General features: G+C 42.3%; 1 protein-coding gene across 1 annotated transcript in view; it reads left to right on the top strand.

The window, feature by feature from the left end:
- The window catches only part of IKZF2 (IKAROS family zinc finger 2), a 137,068-nt gene that overhangs the window by 62,967 nt on the left and 57,777 nt on the right, over positions 1-16,324 (top strand). Inside the window, exon 4 of the mRNA XM_084642840.1 lies at positions 12,679-12,945. Within this exon, the coding sequence (XP_084498966.1) occupies positions 12,679-12,945 (267 nt within the window). The remainder of the gene's footprint in view (positions 1-12,678; positions 12,946-16,324) is intronic.

Raw genomic sequence — 16,324 nt, 5'->3', positions numbered from 1 at the left:
ATCAATGGCATGGGATGGGAGCAATAGAAAACAACAGATGCGGCAGGGAGAAGATTGTAATTAATATGCAGGAACTTGAGTCTGCATAAATCTGCTAGCTCTCTGCCTTCCTGAGCAATGCTGGAGCCCTCTGGGAGAACACTCAGGGTAGAAGTTTAAGGGGGTTCCAATTTTCTCAAACTCTTCATCTGTTTGTACATTATTGCACCTCTACAGTAGTCTAAAATGTCTCCAATTTTGGACCCAGTCCCCCAAACATATAATCCTTACTTCTCTGAGTAGTCCTATAAAAGTCAATGGGACTATTTGTATGCCACTTTATTGGCACAATGTTGAATAATATGATGTACAGTTTGGCTCTGGAAGCAATAAAAAGTGAGAAAATGATTGTTTTCGCTTTAAAATCAGTAACCATTTCTTTATCTGACAAATATTTAGATTTCCATGTATATAATCACCTGCCCTTCCCCTCATCTTTCCTTAAAAGGGAAAAATGTACAGATGATGAATAGCAAATCTTCTCTAAGAGTTATTCAGGAATATTTACCATAAGGTTTTGCTTTTGTTTGCCTTTCTTGAGAAAAGAAATGTGAGGCAAAAGCTTTTGGTTTGAACACTGTCAGAAAATATCCAGAAATTGCAAGTTGCTACACAGATGCATAGATTTAATGAGACTGTGTAATGCCAGTTTTTTATGCTAAATAATCTGACACACATGCTACTGAAATAAGTTAATACTTCGAGAGTTATTTTATATCTTTTTCCATTGCCATCTGTCACTGCCTACATTAATAATACAGGTGAAAGTGTAACATTTCTAGATTTTTTTTAAGGGATATTTATTTAAATATTTCTCCAGTTTAATATCTGGTTTGTTTTATGTTGGTGGAGTTTGGGCCCAATCCCGCAATCATAAATAATCCTTGCACAAATGAACACTCCCATTGATTTCAATGGGGCTTCGGTCATGGGTAAGAATTACCTGTGTATATAAGAATTTTCAGAATTAGACTCAGCAGGTCTGATTCTCCTTTCACTTAGACAATTTTACATCTGTGAACAATATTGGGTTAGATCCTCAGCTGGTGTAACTAATCCACTGGAGTTACATTGATTTATAGCAGTTTAGGATACTCTGTAGTAGAGTAGTTAGTCAAGTTTTAACTAGTATAAATGAGATCAGAACCTGTGGCTCATAAATTGACTTCATCCAATGAAGTGGGCTGTAGCTCATGAAAGCTTATGCTCAAATAAATTTGTTAGTCTCTAAGGTGCCACAAGTACTCCTTTTCTTTTTAAATTGACTTCAGTGGCTTAGTTACTCCAGATTTCTATTGCTGTGACATCAGAATCTATCATGCAGTAGAAAGGAGTTGGACCTTTAATATCTAATTTCTGATGTAAATAGATAACTGAAGTTATGTTTAAAACAGTGTTCAAGGGTAAAAGGATGTAAACAGTTATAGTCACGCTTTGTCCTTTTGAATTTGCAAAAGCAAGGAAATTCAGGACCAGATTGTATTACTCTTACTCAGGTTTAGCAGTGGTGCATTCTGTGAATAGCCCCTTTGATAATTGAGGAAGAGTAGAAGAATTTCGCCCTTGGTAGTTGTACTCCATCCTTGGCACGTTACATTGTTCTGACTATATGTGTTACTAGGGTCTCAGAGCATAAGCGGAACTCTCTAGTTCCCAAGAGTCCAGTACCTTGACCTTCATGGACTGTCTGAAACCAACAAAGTGAAAACGGAGAGAAAAACACATTTTTAAATTATGTCCAATGAAACAGGTCTCTTAAAGCAGCACAACTTCTTGTCTGAACTCTGCAAATAAAAAAACAAATGTTTTAACTGACTTTGGAAACTTTTCCACAAGAATTGAGTAGTACACACAGCCACATCATGCTACTTATACAGAATGAAAAAAGGAAGACATGCATAATGATCGTATTGGTTGGCTAACACATTAATGATACAACCATTCAAGGATTTTCAGCGGCCCACTGAAATTTGTTTTAAGAGAGCACAGGGTGCGTAATAAATTAGTTTGCTCATATTTTGTCATGTCGCTGTCCTGATCCTCAGCTGGGGGAAATCTGCAAAGCTCAATTGACGTCACTCGATCTTCACTGATTTACAGCAGCTAAGAATCTAGCCCTATTATTTTTACTCCAACATGGTCAATTAAATTGGACGTTGACAAGATGCAGGAAAAGCATTGATTAAAATAAAGAAACAAAATGAAAATGTTAAGATTCCTTTTGCAGTTCATAGATGAAGGCATACAAAATATTTGTGATTGTGACAGGTGCTTCTCCAAAAATTTTTCCCTGGTTGGATTACTCAGTCGAGGTGTGTCCTGTTGGGGAGAAGTATCTTTGCTGTGTCATTTATAGTTATTTCCTAGAAGAGGACACCGATAGATCAAGTTGTATTAAGAGCACTTGGAGTTTCGTAATTAAAAACAAAGCAAGCTTGTTTCCATGAGCTAAGACCACTTGAGTAGCCCAAAGGGTGTAACTTGTGATGAAAGCCTTACACTTCTTAAAAATACTAGTTTTAAAACATATACAATAGTAGACACAGAAAATGAGCAGCTGCTATTTAAGCACCTGATCCAAAGCACACTAAAGACTATGGGAATCTCTTTAGGCACTTCACTTGGCTTTGGATCACTGTTTCTGTTAATTTTTTTTTTTAATTTAGTGCAATTCCCCTGGTGGACAGGGCTCTTTATAAATGAAATCCTTGTTATTGCTATAATTATTATGCGTTGCGTGTTTTAGAAAGCATTTAGGAAGTCACACGCTCTTTGAGAAGTAGAGATGATGATAAGTGAAACTATGAGGTTTTGGTAATTTGAAGTGGTGCTATATATATTTATTGATGATCCCGATATAGCTGTAATCTGTCAACATTTCCATTACAAATTTCTAAGTTTTGGGGTATAAAATTCACAGTAGGATCTTAACAAGTCGCTTGGGAGTGAACCTTAGCAGACAGTGTCACAGGTCAATGAGTAAGTGCTCCTTATTATAGCTCAGAACCAACCTCTTAAAAAAAATAAAGTGTTTGAAGTCCTTAATGTTAGACCAATGCTGTGAGATTCGAGAAAACTCACTGTAAATATTAGGGCTGATTCTCTGGTGTAAATCAGGAGTAACTCTACCAAAGTAACAAAGGTTAAACTGAGCTGAGAGGGGAATCATGCCTGCTGGGTTCACTACACATATTGTAGAAGGTCCAAAGGCTTGCCTTGAATATGAACATGCAGTTTTCATTCATCTAGTTACATGTGTGCATTTAAGGGCAAAATTTGACCTCTGCATCTTTTATGAAAGGTTTGCCCAACACTGAGTGATTATCTATCTATCCTGTCATATGAGTTGCAAAATCCAGGCACAGAGGGTCTAATCCAAAGCCCATTGAAGTCAATAGATAGAGTCCCATTGACTCTGAAGGCCTTCGGGTCAGGTCCAAAATTGGGGACAAATTCTGCCACCCTTACTTGTGCTGAGTAATTTCTTCCTGAGTAATCCCTTTCAGTAGGACTACTCACTGAATAAAGTGCTATTCATGGTGAGTAAAGGTGTCAGCATTTGGCCCCATTTTTAGAAATGGCATTTCATCTCAATGCTGAACTTGTTGGGAGTTTGTAGGTTTGAGTCCGAATACTTGCCATGACTATAACGTTTTTTCTTGTCAGTTGGAATAGTTATATAAGCTTATATAGACCGCTATGAAAGTTGTTCCACTGGTTTCACTACCACTGTCCCCACCACTTGTATGTGGCATTAGAAAATCCAATTGGGAGAAAGAGAGTGGTGTTAAAAACAGAGCAATCAAAACTCTGTTTCGACACTGCAGAGAAACCAGTTTAAACCAACTGGGTATAACAGAACTGTAAATGAAACTAGCCCCTCTCACAGACCTGAAATACATGGCCCAATCATGTTCCCATTTGAATTCAACAGAAGCTTTGCCATTGATTTTATTGGAGCAGGATTAAACCCGTGATTCTTCAATGTCCTTATAAAATCCTTTTGTCGTCTGGGATTTTGAAAGGTGCCTAAATTAGCCACCCAATTCCCATGGACTATGGGCACCTAGTCCCTTTACACTTATTGCTAAATCCAAGCAATAGTGTAGATAAAAACTTTGTAATCTACTTCTAACCATTTGAATCAACGTGGACAGGTGAAGGAGCATTTGGGTTGTGATATATCTCGACAAAGCACTATTGAAATCAGTGATGTCGCATGGATTCCCACCTTCTGAGGACCTGGGCTGTCATGTGCACAAAAGTGTCATCTTGGTAGCTCATGCTGTGTCAGCTGGTGAACAAATCTGACATTCAGTAATGTAGTGGGAGAGGCTTTTGCGCATGTACAAGAGCCTCTACTTAAAACTGAAGGGAGAGAGGGGTAATTCCTCTTCCTTTGTTCATGGAGTTCACCCTTTTCCTTGGATACAGCTCAGTCAATTCAGCCAAAGATGCATGGGGCCTGATTCTCCTCTTGCTTACACCTGTGTAAATCAGGAGTGACTTATCACTGGGGCTTTTTTAAAAAAAAAAATACTATTCAAGAGCAACTGGACTTCCCTTTGGAATGTACCAATTTGCACAAGTGTCAAAATATTTTTCCAGAAAATTTCCTGCAGGAAGATACCACCCATAGACACCATTGAAATATCTTCATTTTCCCCTTCTTCCCCATTGGATATGTTGAACGCTGCAGTATACTATCCATACATTCAGTGGACCTGATTCGCCTTTCTTGTCAGCATTCACCAGTGTAGCTCTACTGACTTTGGAGTCACTCCTGATTTACACAGGTGTGAGCAAGAGGAGAATCAGGCCCCGTGCATTTTTCAGGAACAAAGTACAAAGTTTCCAGTAAGTACACTTTTTAATATACGTCTGTTTGCCAAGTGGAGTTGCCTCCCTCCTTGACTATGCGGAAACAGATAAATAGATTCCCTAGTCCCTTATCCCTCTGCTCTGTCCGGATACCCATGACTTTCTAAGTGAGAGAATTTTTGTGGGCTCTCCTTGTTTAAACCTTTGGCAACACATTATTGTTAGAACCAAAGTTGATTATAAAGCCTCTTTAATTAAGGGCCAAATTCTGCCCTGAAGAAGAAGCTCAGGGTATGGCTCTTCTTTATAATGAGACCCCTTTGCATTGCTCCAGCATCAAATTATGTTTACACTAGCATTAAAGCCTCTTTGCCATTCTGGCAGTGTAATCATGGGATAAGAGGGAAGGTCCTCTCATGGATCAGTAGCTCGTTAAAAGAGAGGTTAATAAAGGGCAGGAATAAATGGCCAGTTTTCGCAATGGAGAGAGGTGAGTAATGGGGTCCCCCAAAGATCTGTACTGGAACCTGTGCTGTTCAACATATTCATAAATTATTTGGAAAAGGGGTTGAACAGTGAGGTGGCAAAATTTGCAGACGATACAAATTTACTCCAAGATAGTTCAGTCCAAAGCTGACTGGATCTCACAAGACTGGGCAACAAAATGGCAGATGAAATTTCATATTGGTAAGTGCAAAGTAATGCACATTGGAAAAAATAACCCCAACTATACATACAAAAGGATGGGGTCTAAATTAGATGTTACTACCCAAGAAAGAGATCTTGGAGCCATCATGGATAGTTCTCTGAAAACATCTGATCAACGTGCATCTAGTGTTTGTTCATAAATTGGAAGAGGGAAAACAAGCTTGCCTGCTTTTTCAATTCCCAATTGATTATTTAATTTTGAATGAACTAATCATTGAACTGAACTAGTTGAATAAACTGAAATGAAGAAAACATTCTCTCTGCACCTGCACAAGAGGCTACTGCTGTCAAAAGTAGTTTAGCACATCAACAAACTCTGGTTCCTCCAGATGCTTAGCCAGTGACTTTCACCAGTTCCATGGTTTTGTCTTTCTTTAAAACTTGGAAGCAAACATGTACTATTTAACATATTTTTAATTTAATTTAAATTATTTTAATAGATAGTAAGTTTAGGTCTTAACATAGGCAGTCAATTTCAAATGTAATTTTAAATAGGTTTTCTTTTTAAAAAAAAAACCCACAACGGTATTTGATTAAAATGTGTAAAAAATCAGATTTAAATAAAAAATCCATTTATTTTTAAAAATTTATTTTTATCCACCCTGCTCCTGCTGCCCACACAGAAAATCCTCTGACCCAGTTTGGAAGTGCATTAAACCCAGGCTCGCTTTCCCAGTTGGGGTGTGGGTCAGAGCCCAGGCTCTGCTTTATTTCAGGCCGGAACCCATCTACTTTGCAGTGAGGACGTAGGCTAGAGACCAGTCAAGTTCTGCTAGTCCTCCAGTCCCCTTCTGACAGTTCTCCCCTCCATACTCAAAGGATGGACAAGGTCTCCTAAAATGGACACAGCTGACTGGGGAAGGAAGCCTAGAGTGTCTCCGCCCAAAGAACCAGGGCACATGCTCCCAGGCACACATGGGTGAGTGCAGAAACAGTGAGGACCTAGTAACTCAGGTAAGGTTTGGCAGTGGGGATGCTTACACTCCGGCTGGGCTGACTCAGGTGCTTGGACCCGGATTCCAGTCTCCTGAGTTAACTGTGCAGTGTAGACATAACTGTAGAGTTAATTGTGAATCAGGCCTTATTGTTTGTTTCTAGGGAAAAAAAAGATACTTGTGGCGTTTTTTTACCTTGAACTTTCAGAATCATTTCAGGCTGAAACTTGATCTTTTTTTCTTCTTCTTCTTCTTCTTCAAATTTAAGGTAATTAGCAAAACTGTTTTTTGTCTTTCTTTCGTGTCAAAACCATTTGCCGTTCCACCGCCCATGTTTCTAAAATTAAACCTACCTCTCCCCCACATACACCCCCTCTCAACTGGATGGACATGAGGCACAGTGCTTTCATGTAGTAATCTTTCAGTCCATAATCCCAGGTTCAGATGTGGAAGGAGTTAGGTCATTGCATGATCATTCGTAGCGGACAGCTGGCCATATCCCCAAACTACTACACGTGAATTATACCTAGGAGAAGCTGGGAGTGGAACAGACCAATTGTTAGAGATCGGGGTGGCCAAACTGCCACTCGTGAGCCACGTGCAGCTCTTTTGAAGTTAAAGGGTGGCTCCTGGAGCCCTCCATGCCCAGCATTCTTCATCTACCAGACTGGGGGCAGAGCTCAGGGCTTCTGCCCTGCGGTGGGGTGGTGGGGCTAGGGCTTCTGCCAGAGACGACTGCTGCCTGTAAGAGTGGTGGGGAGGGCGGCAGCACAATTTAAAGGTTTGGCCCTGCCAACAGCTTGAGTCACACACACCCAGGCACACTCCCCCTCTTTCCCTCAGCAGCCCCTCCTTCAGCTCCCAGCTATTAGCTTTGTTGGGAGAGGCAGTGGCAAACAGCTGGGAGCTCCAAGGAGGGGTCTCTGCTTTAGCTCCTTGGGGAGTGGCAGCAGCTGAAGCCCCAAGCCCCAGCAGGTATGCCCAGGTTCTTCATCTGAAGATTGTCATATAAGTCTTGGAGGGTCAGTAAGTTGGCCTCCCCTGTTATAGATCATTGACCGGACTTTATGGAAAAGCTCCCACTGTGCTACCTGTCAATATCTCCTTCTCTAGGTAGTGCTTTGAGTCTGTCTTACCCGAGTAGTTGTATTTACTAACTTTTACTTATTTCTTCAGGTCTTTGAAATGTTGAGATAAGGCGGGCAATATATCCATTACTTTGTTCACTGTGCCTGGACAAGGGTTTTTAGAACAAACACTGGGTGAGCTAATTTGGCATCTGCTCTACACTGTTTAGATCCATGCTGAGTTAAGAACACATTTTGTCAGCATTAACTTAGAATTTCTTTGATTTTGTATGTTACACTGTGTCTGCCCCATGATATTCTATCAGCAGGAGTTTTTGTGCTTCCCTTTGTCTTGCAGTGGGGTACCACTGTGCATTACTACCTCCTTGTTTTTTTTTAAATAATGACCTTTACTTTTCAGTACTGTACCTTGTAGCCCCAGCTGAGGATCAAAACTTTTAATGAGACACTAGGGATTTTCTAAATCTCATTTTTGGGGGAGATAACTTCCATAATAGAGGATAAAATGCACAGCAGGATCATCTTGCAATACTCAAGCTTGAAAAATCATTAAAATAGGAGCATAACATCTGCTAATATTTTTGCTGGTGATTGTTATGCTTATTCATGGATAAAGAAAATATTTTGGTGCTAAGGACTTACCAGAGCACTGCTTAATATGGCATTGTTGATTAATTAGCACATGAGACAAGATTTCATTATCTAGAGTTCCCTGTAGAAAATAATTACTCCAAGTATAAGCTAGGGTCAGTTGAATACTGATACTCAGAAAGAAAGAAAAGCAGTTGTATGCCCCACTGAATGCATGCTGTTAGCATCAGGTTTATGGATGGTGCTTTTATGGTGGGTGATTGTCTCAGTTTGTGTCAGGAGGTGTTGAACAGTACAATGAAGTGAATGGTGATAAAATGAAGAAAAGTTAAACTGGAAAAACTTCTGGCTTCAGGTTTGATGCTCCTTGAAAAAATCTGTTTTGTTTTTTTTAATAATTAGTTTGCAGTGTGGTTGTAGCTGTATTGGCCCCAGGATATTAAAGAGACAAGGTGGGTGAGGTAATATATTTTATTGGACCAGCGTCCATTGGGGAAAGAGACAAGCTTTCAAGCCTACAGAGAGCTCTTCTTCAGATCTGGAGAAGAGCTCTGTATAAACTCAAAAGTTTTCTCTCTTTCACCAACAGAGGTTGGTCCAATAAAAGAGATTACTCACCCAGCTTGTCCTTCTGGATTGTGTTTGACATTTTAGACTCATTTGCTGTATTGTTGTGATTTGTAGAAGAGGTGCTGAAAAGTTTCAACTTTGTTCTGTGCATATGTATTTATCTATTGTATAGTCAAGTGCAAGAATGATTGCAGTTTTCAGTCAGTATGCAAAGAAGAGCCTTGTGGTGCAGTTTACCTGCAGACATTATACAGTACAGGATAGCACCAAACTCTGCTTTATACATCCTTTCTCTCTTTAACATAATTCTTTTATTTGTTAAATTTGTGGCAATAGGTGAAATCACAGAAAAGGTTATGTAAATAGCTCTTGTCTTCGGGCTGAATAAAATAGAAGAAATAAATACACCCCCTGAACTGTGTGTGTTTGTAAAATATTGTACATATCTGGTATATGTATCAACATGAAGTAAAGCAGCAAGGATGGCTTGATTAGCAAAGTCCTCATGAAGAGCTGAGGTGATCCCCACAGTAGCAGCATTCCCTTCCTTGGAGACCTGCAACTCTCCCTAGTCCCAGCTGAAGAGGGAACCTTCACAGAGCAACAAACACATGATGCCAGGTTTCTGAAAGCAGCAGGGACAGAGTCAAAGGGGGTGCGGGTATGAACTTTTGTCAACAGGCTGAACAATTCTGCACAATAGCCAGAGTGCTTTTAAGTGATGAGATGGAATGAGCAACTCTCCGTATACAGCCTTTGGAGGGTTCTACTGAGCTGTGTTCTGAGGAGTTGAGAGGGTTGTGTGTCTGGAAGGTTGTTTTGCAGCAAACAACTCGCTCTGTTTTGCTTTGCTGTTTATCCTACTGGATTCAAGCCAGCATTCAGCAGAAGGCAACACTCGGTTAAGATAAAATAAGCCACTGACAACAATCTCCCAGTTTCTAAGCACTTCTGACCTTATTTTCAGGTCACTTATTTTCAGAGGTGCTCAGCAACAAGGGCTTCCATGGACTTGAATGGAAACTGTGAAGGCTCAGCACCAATGAACGTTCCAGATACAATAAATACAATCGAGATACAGTTTATATAAAAATATACCCTGGATACAAATTACACTCCTCTCTCTTGCATGTGCACACGCACACACTCGGTCACTCACATAGACATACACCCCTTCACTTGGTGCAAAGTGTGTTGTGACTATTTTGCATATTGTTCCTACTCTACAGGGATAAAGGGTAATCTTGTGGTTAAGACACAGTATTTTGGGTCAGGAGAGCAGTGTCCTACTCCTCACTCTGCCACAGACTTCCTGTATAACAAATCCACATAGACAGCAGACACAATTACTTTGGGCTGGTTGCGCTGATACCCTGAACACCCCCAGTTCCAGTGGAAGTCAACGGGAGCTGCTGGTTCTCAGCACCTTTAATAATTCGGCTCCGCATAAATCATACACAGATACTTTCAAAGACAAGGCAGGATTAGAACCTTGGCCCTTTCATTCCCAAAGCAAAGACCTTGCAATAAACTAAAACTGTCCTGTGTGACTTGGAGAAAGTCAGTTAGCCTTGCTGTGCCTCTGTTTCTTTATCTGTAAAATGGGACTATGGCACTGCCTTGCCTTAGAGGAGTGATGAGAGTGTAAACACATTCAAAGGTTGTGGGTCGCTTTGAGCTCTGATATAAAGTACAGAGTAAGAGCTCGGCATAATTATGGTGATGATACAGTGTTTTTCATCTGTAGATTTCAAAGTGCTTTACATAGGAGGTCAGTATCCTTTACAGATGGGGAAACTGAGGCACAATGAGGGAAATGACTTGCCCAAGGTCTCCCAGGAGGCTAATGGCATAGCTAGGAATTGATACCGGGTCTTTTGCTCTTAATTTGTTACCTTGAATCATTTCACATCATTCAAACAAACAAAACTGGGGCAGGTTAGAATAAAAATTTGCAGTTTTGATTAAAAAAAAGTGAGATGTTTATAAAATGTTTATAAAATTTTCTTGAAAATATCTATCTTTGTGGTTTCTTTGAAAAACTCTGTGTAAAGCATAGGAATTGTACATATTTGGGGCCAGATTGTGGTTTGTCCTTCATGTCCACACAGGTGAGTAAAGAGTAGTAAGGCTTCCCCTTGTTCCTTTGTGCCAGTTACCCATACCATAGCTAGCAGCGTGCTGGAGAAAGCTGCTTCTGTGGGCTGCTATATTCCTGCTCTCTCCTGTGCATGGGGAAGGGGAGGAAATGAGCGGGAGCCCAGACCCAGAACTTGAGGCAAAGTCACCGTTTAGCCCTCAGTTGCGACATGGTATCTTTGTATCAGCAAATGTATCTTTGTGGAAATAAAATATCATTTCCATTCAGCAAATAAAGAGCAAAAATATTTCATAATGTAAAATGCTTAATGTTTTGATGGCTGGATTTACAATGACGTACGGCTACCATGGTCGATCTGTCTCCTTTTTCTGCATGGGCCTTACTACAGTATATGCATTCCTTGGCTCCCATTAATGCCCTGGTGAACAGTGGGAGATGTATTTTGACAATTGTACAATTAGAAAGTCACCTTTAATTGGCCTTTGATCTCCTGGTTTTGTTCCTAGCACTGTACATGCCCTAGGCAACATGGAAACACAGATTTCTGAACCTATCAACTATTTAGGGTGGGGACATAGAAGGGTAACTAATGAGGTTAATGCTGAGGGACTGGGTAGCTCAGGGTACTTGTAATGGGAAATGGAGGAAGCTTTTACCCTCTTGTTCAACTCGAACCTCAGTCTGTAGGGGCTGAAATTGTTCCTATATGATGGCTGTCCTATAGCCTATATGAGAGAGACAAAGTGGGCGAGGGAATACATTTTATTGGACCAACTTCTGTTCGTGAGAGACATGAGCTTTTGAGCTCCACAGAACTCTTCTTTGGGTCTTCAGGTTCTGAACCACCTATGTCTGTTCTGTGGATAGACAGTGAAACTCTGGGGCATTCTTTACAGCAGCTTTCGCTAACTGGACAACATTTTCAAATGTCGGTGCCGAAGGTGAGGGATCTACACTCGCATTGAGACACGTCAGCAAGGGGTCTGATTTTTTTCAGTTCTCATCGGCTTTGATGGAATTTGGGTGACACCTTAATGGTCTAAAATAAAGTCTGCTGAAGTCAATGAAAGACTCCCAGACTGTGTCTCAGGCTCTAACAGAGTATACAGACAATGGGATGCCCTTACCCCACTTGTATACGTGAACTGCAAACCAGAACACAGCTGGCATAGTAGGTCTGTGCAAGAACTATGACTTGGAGATTATCTTTGCACCATGTACGCCCTTCTTCATTAAACTAATTTGTTTTGAACAAGTGTCCCTTTAAGGAGAGTTCATTTCAGTGAACTGACTATGTAGCATTCTCTATCTGGAAGACTGCTATATATAGTTTGATGTGCAACCGCTAGAATTAGGTGCGAGTGGAGGAGTAAATATTTTTAACTGCTCATTCACTGTGGTACGCGACTCTTTGTACTCCTTGCATTCAGTGGATCCATGAAAGGAAGAATGACTTTGTGGTCAAAGCAGTGGAAAATCTGGATTCAGTTCCTTGTTCTTCCACAGAATTTCTGGGTGACCTTGGGCAAGTCACTTAATTTCTCTGTGCCCTAGTTTCCCATCTGCAAAATGGGAATAAAAATTCTTTCTTTCTCCTACCGTTTGTCTGTTTGGAATAGATTGTATATGTTTAGGGTTGGGGGTCCGTCTTTAACTATGTGCATGTACAGCACCTAGCACAACGGGGCCCTGATCATGTTTGGGGCCTCTAGACATTACTGTAGTCAAATAATTAATAATAATGCTAATTGGCCACGGTATTAGTTAATTGGTAATGAGGAAAAGACTGATTTTTTTTTTGTTTATATATTTTTTAACATTTCAGCAAATTCAGTAAAGCTAGAAATGCAAAGCGATGAGGAGTCTGACAGGAAACCCCTAAGCCGTGAAGATGAGATCAGGGGTCATGATGAAGGAAGCAGCTTGGAAGAACCCCTCTCTGAGAACAGCGAGATGGCGGACAACAGAAAGATCCAGGAGCTGTCAGGCGAGGGAGGAATCCGGCTTCCGAATGGTAAACTGAAATGTGACGTCTGTGGCATGGTTTGCATTGGGCCCAATGTGCTTATGGTACATAAAAGGAGCCACACTGGTAAGCAGCTGAAAGAAAAACTGATGACTGCCTGTGGCATCTGATGTTGATATTACCTGACAACTCTTCTCTTGCCTTTGTACTCAAGGGTGACAATAGAGGATGTTGGGGTGGGGTGCTGTAGGGGGATTGGGGTGGATTTGCTCTTTCAAAATTCCGGTGGCACTCTATTGTTGGCAAGCAAAAAGCTTTCTTGGCATTGAGTGCCGGCCTTCCGTTCTTAGCAATAGCAAAGAAAAGAAGTCTGGAAATCAGACTTCATCATTCTTGCCTAGCAGTAATATGGTGAATGATCAGCACAAATAGAATTGACAGGTGTCATTCTTTTCCATGTCTTTAATGTGTGTGTGATCCCATACGTTCTTCTTCAAAGCTAAGTGGCTAAAGTGACTAGGCTTCAAGATGGGACATGTGTAAGTATCTGGGGAAAGCCTTGGGTTACACTCAGATTGGGACCCCAATTCAAGAAAGCACTTAAAGCATGTGCTTACTGTACTGGGACTTAAGCATATGTTTAAAGTTAAGCACATACATAAGGTGCTTCATGCTTTCCTCACAGATTCTGGGAAGAAGAAGGTTCTTTCTTACCTTATGCCTTTGATATTGTTAATGGTGTGACAGACAGTCCACACTCAGATATTGTACTTAGGAACTAGTGGGGGGCAGGGAGGTTAGGAAGAGTAAGAAAAGACTTTTTGTATTATCCCTTTAAGAACTGAATAGTTTTCAGTGCAGTAATGAGCAACTGATGACAAAGAGATCAATAGAGCTTTTGCACAGAGCAATACTATACATATTATAAGTAAGGATATGGTTTTGTCAGGGAGGACCTGGATTCCATGACTTTCCGGGACCTCTGTGTCTTCTTCTGGGGCAGGGCTGGAGCAGCGATAAGCCCCTGGGCTGCCAGAGAAGTGGCCGCTGGAACAGTTGTCCGGTGGCCAGTCCTGGGCCGCTGAACAGCTGGCTAGCAGCCCGCCGCTGGATCAGCAGTCCCCGGCCCACTAGAGCAGCAGCCAGGGCTGGATCAGTCTCTCTGGGGCTGGAGCAGCAGTGGTCAGCCCTTGCCACAGGGTATTTTTAGTAAAAGTCAGGGACAGGTCGCGGGTTTCCATGACTTTTACTAAAAATACCTGTGACAGAATCTTAACCTTAATTATAAGTTAATGCTCTTTACAGAAGTTGTGTTGATAAAAATTAGCATATATGTATAATGCAAAGCACTGCAGTATCATATATGGTGTATGCATGATTTCAGACAGATTGGCAGCTACAGCAGAGGAAAAGCCCAACTTAGAGAACTGAAATCTTGATTGATTGATTGATTGACAGTTTGACATCCCTCTACTAGAAAGGTCAAGTGGAAAGTGCAGCATACTGAGTCCCCAGGTTTTAAAGAGTTCCCGTAAGTTTTCAGCGGCATATGCACACAGGCGAGTATATCTGCAGTAGGTACGTCAAAGGCTACACTGTCTACCTTGAGTGCCCAAATGAGAGATCCTACATTTTATATTTAGGCTAGGGTTGCCAACTTTCTAGCTGCTAAAAACCGACCACCCCCTGCCCCGCGTCTTCCCAAAGGCCCTGCCCCGCCCCACCTCTTCACCCAAGGGGCCAGGGCAGCTGGGGCACAGTGGGGGCTGGTCCCTGGGGCAATCAGGGAATGGTGGAGTAGAGGGGGAGGTGGACAGGATCCCACCCCCGCACCCCCCGCCCGAGCAGCAGCACCTACCTCTGCAAACCCGGTCCCGAAGCCTGCCACCTGTCTCTGTCAGACGTCAGCAGCTGAGCAGTTCCTCCATGTGGCTCCAGCTGCTGCTCTTCCCACCCCACAATGGTGGAGGCCGGTTACTGCGACCAACCAGACTTTTAGTGACCAGTCAGAAAACCGGACACCTGGCAACCCTAGTTTAAGCTCCTTATTTAAAAACAGCCTGAGGTTTTGAGGTGTTGAGGACCGGCAGGTCCTTATTTAGGTGCCTCAACATATGGGTGATTTGGGTGCCTAACTTTTTAGGCACCCACATTTAAACAACAACATTTGCCTTCTACTGTGCAGACTAATGCCACCCTATGGGCACGTGTAGCTAAGGATTACATAACACACTGCTGGTTTTGTAAAGCCATTAGAGCTTCTCTGCAGTGCTCCAGCTCTATGCCCCTGGGCAGAGAGGCTGTGATGAACCGCTCTATACAGATGATTTCGAGCATATAGAAATGGGCATTCCTTTCACCATGTAGCTGGGCACGCTGCTCTTAGTGAACTAGCTGGCCCGCTGTTTTATTTTAGATGCTGCTGCTTCACTGTCCACAGTGGCATGTCCATGGAAGGAGGAATTTGCTTGGATGTCCACATCCTTGTCTTTAATGGCAAAAAGCAAATGTTAAAAATTCTAGAGCAAGGCTAGTATTTAAAACATTGTACTGCCATTTCATCAGCAGTAGCTATTAACGGGCTAGATTGAGCCTTTGGACTCAGCCCTCTTAAGCTACGTGTGGCTGTGCAGCCCCCAAGGGAACTCTGGGGAGGAACTGTACCCCAGAGACACCTCCCCTTTTCCACTGGCGAGGGGCAGAGGGTTCTGTATCAGCCCTTCCATGACGTAGCCTGCTCCTCATCCCACTGCCCCCCAGCCAGCTCTGCTGGCCAATGCATACGTGGGGGCCTGACTCCCCTTCCTCTCCTGCCTGGCCGATATGTCCTGTGTACTGCAAGGCACAGTCTGGCCCGCTGTTTGCCTTGCAGAAACTTCAACTGTCTTCCCCTCCAGAAAATGGTAGATCCCGTCCCTAAAGCCTGATGCCATTCTGTCCCAAACACTGCAGCTTACCGTAATAATCATAATTCACGCACAAGGCAAAATTGTGCCTCGCCCAGGGGAAGGGGTTGCAAGATGGCCCCTTACTCTTTGGCATGGTCTGCTTCAATCATAAAGGGCACAACAGCCTCCCCCTCCCTTACTGATAAGGTCCCTTCTGCCCCCACGGCACACGAGCCAATGTGGCTGAACAGACGTGGAAAAAGGGCAGTAAGCTGTGACAGGCATAGGGCTGGCGCAGATTTTTGCTCCCGTGACCACACAGTTTCACGATGCCCCTGATTCAGGGCTTGTGGTAACCCCACAATGGAGCCCATAATGCTCCTGCCGAGGTAGCAACCATTACTGCAGAACCCTGCACTTTTTAAGGCATTAATAACTCAGGTAAAGCAAGTTCCAAATGTACAAGGGCGGCTTTTCCCGTTTGTTTGTCATGTATCAGTAACATTCGGCATAGGGATGCGATGCGAAGGTGGAACGGTTTCACTGAGCTTCAGCGTTCCAGCTCATTTCACAAGAGCACATCAGGGCTAATTTCTTTTCTTCCCCTTTCATCCTCT

Source organism: Lepidochelys olivacea (genome assembly GCF_965140295.1).
Source record: "Lepidochelys olivacea isolate rLepOli2 genome assembly, chromosome: 11".
In the NCBI taxonomy this organism is placed as follows: Eukaryota; Metazoa; Chordata; order Testudines; family Cheloniidae; genus Lepidochelys; species Lepidochelys olivacea.
This window is presented reverse-complemented; position numbering and strand designations above follow the sequence as displayed.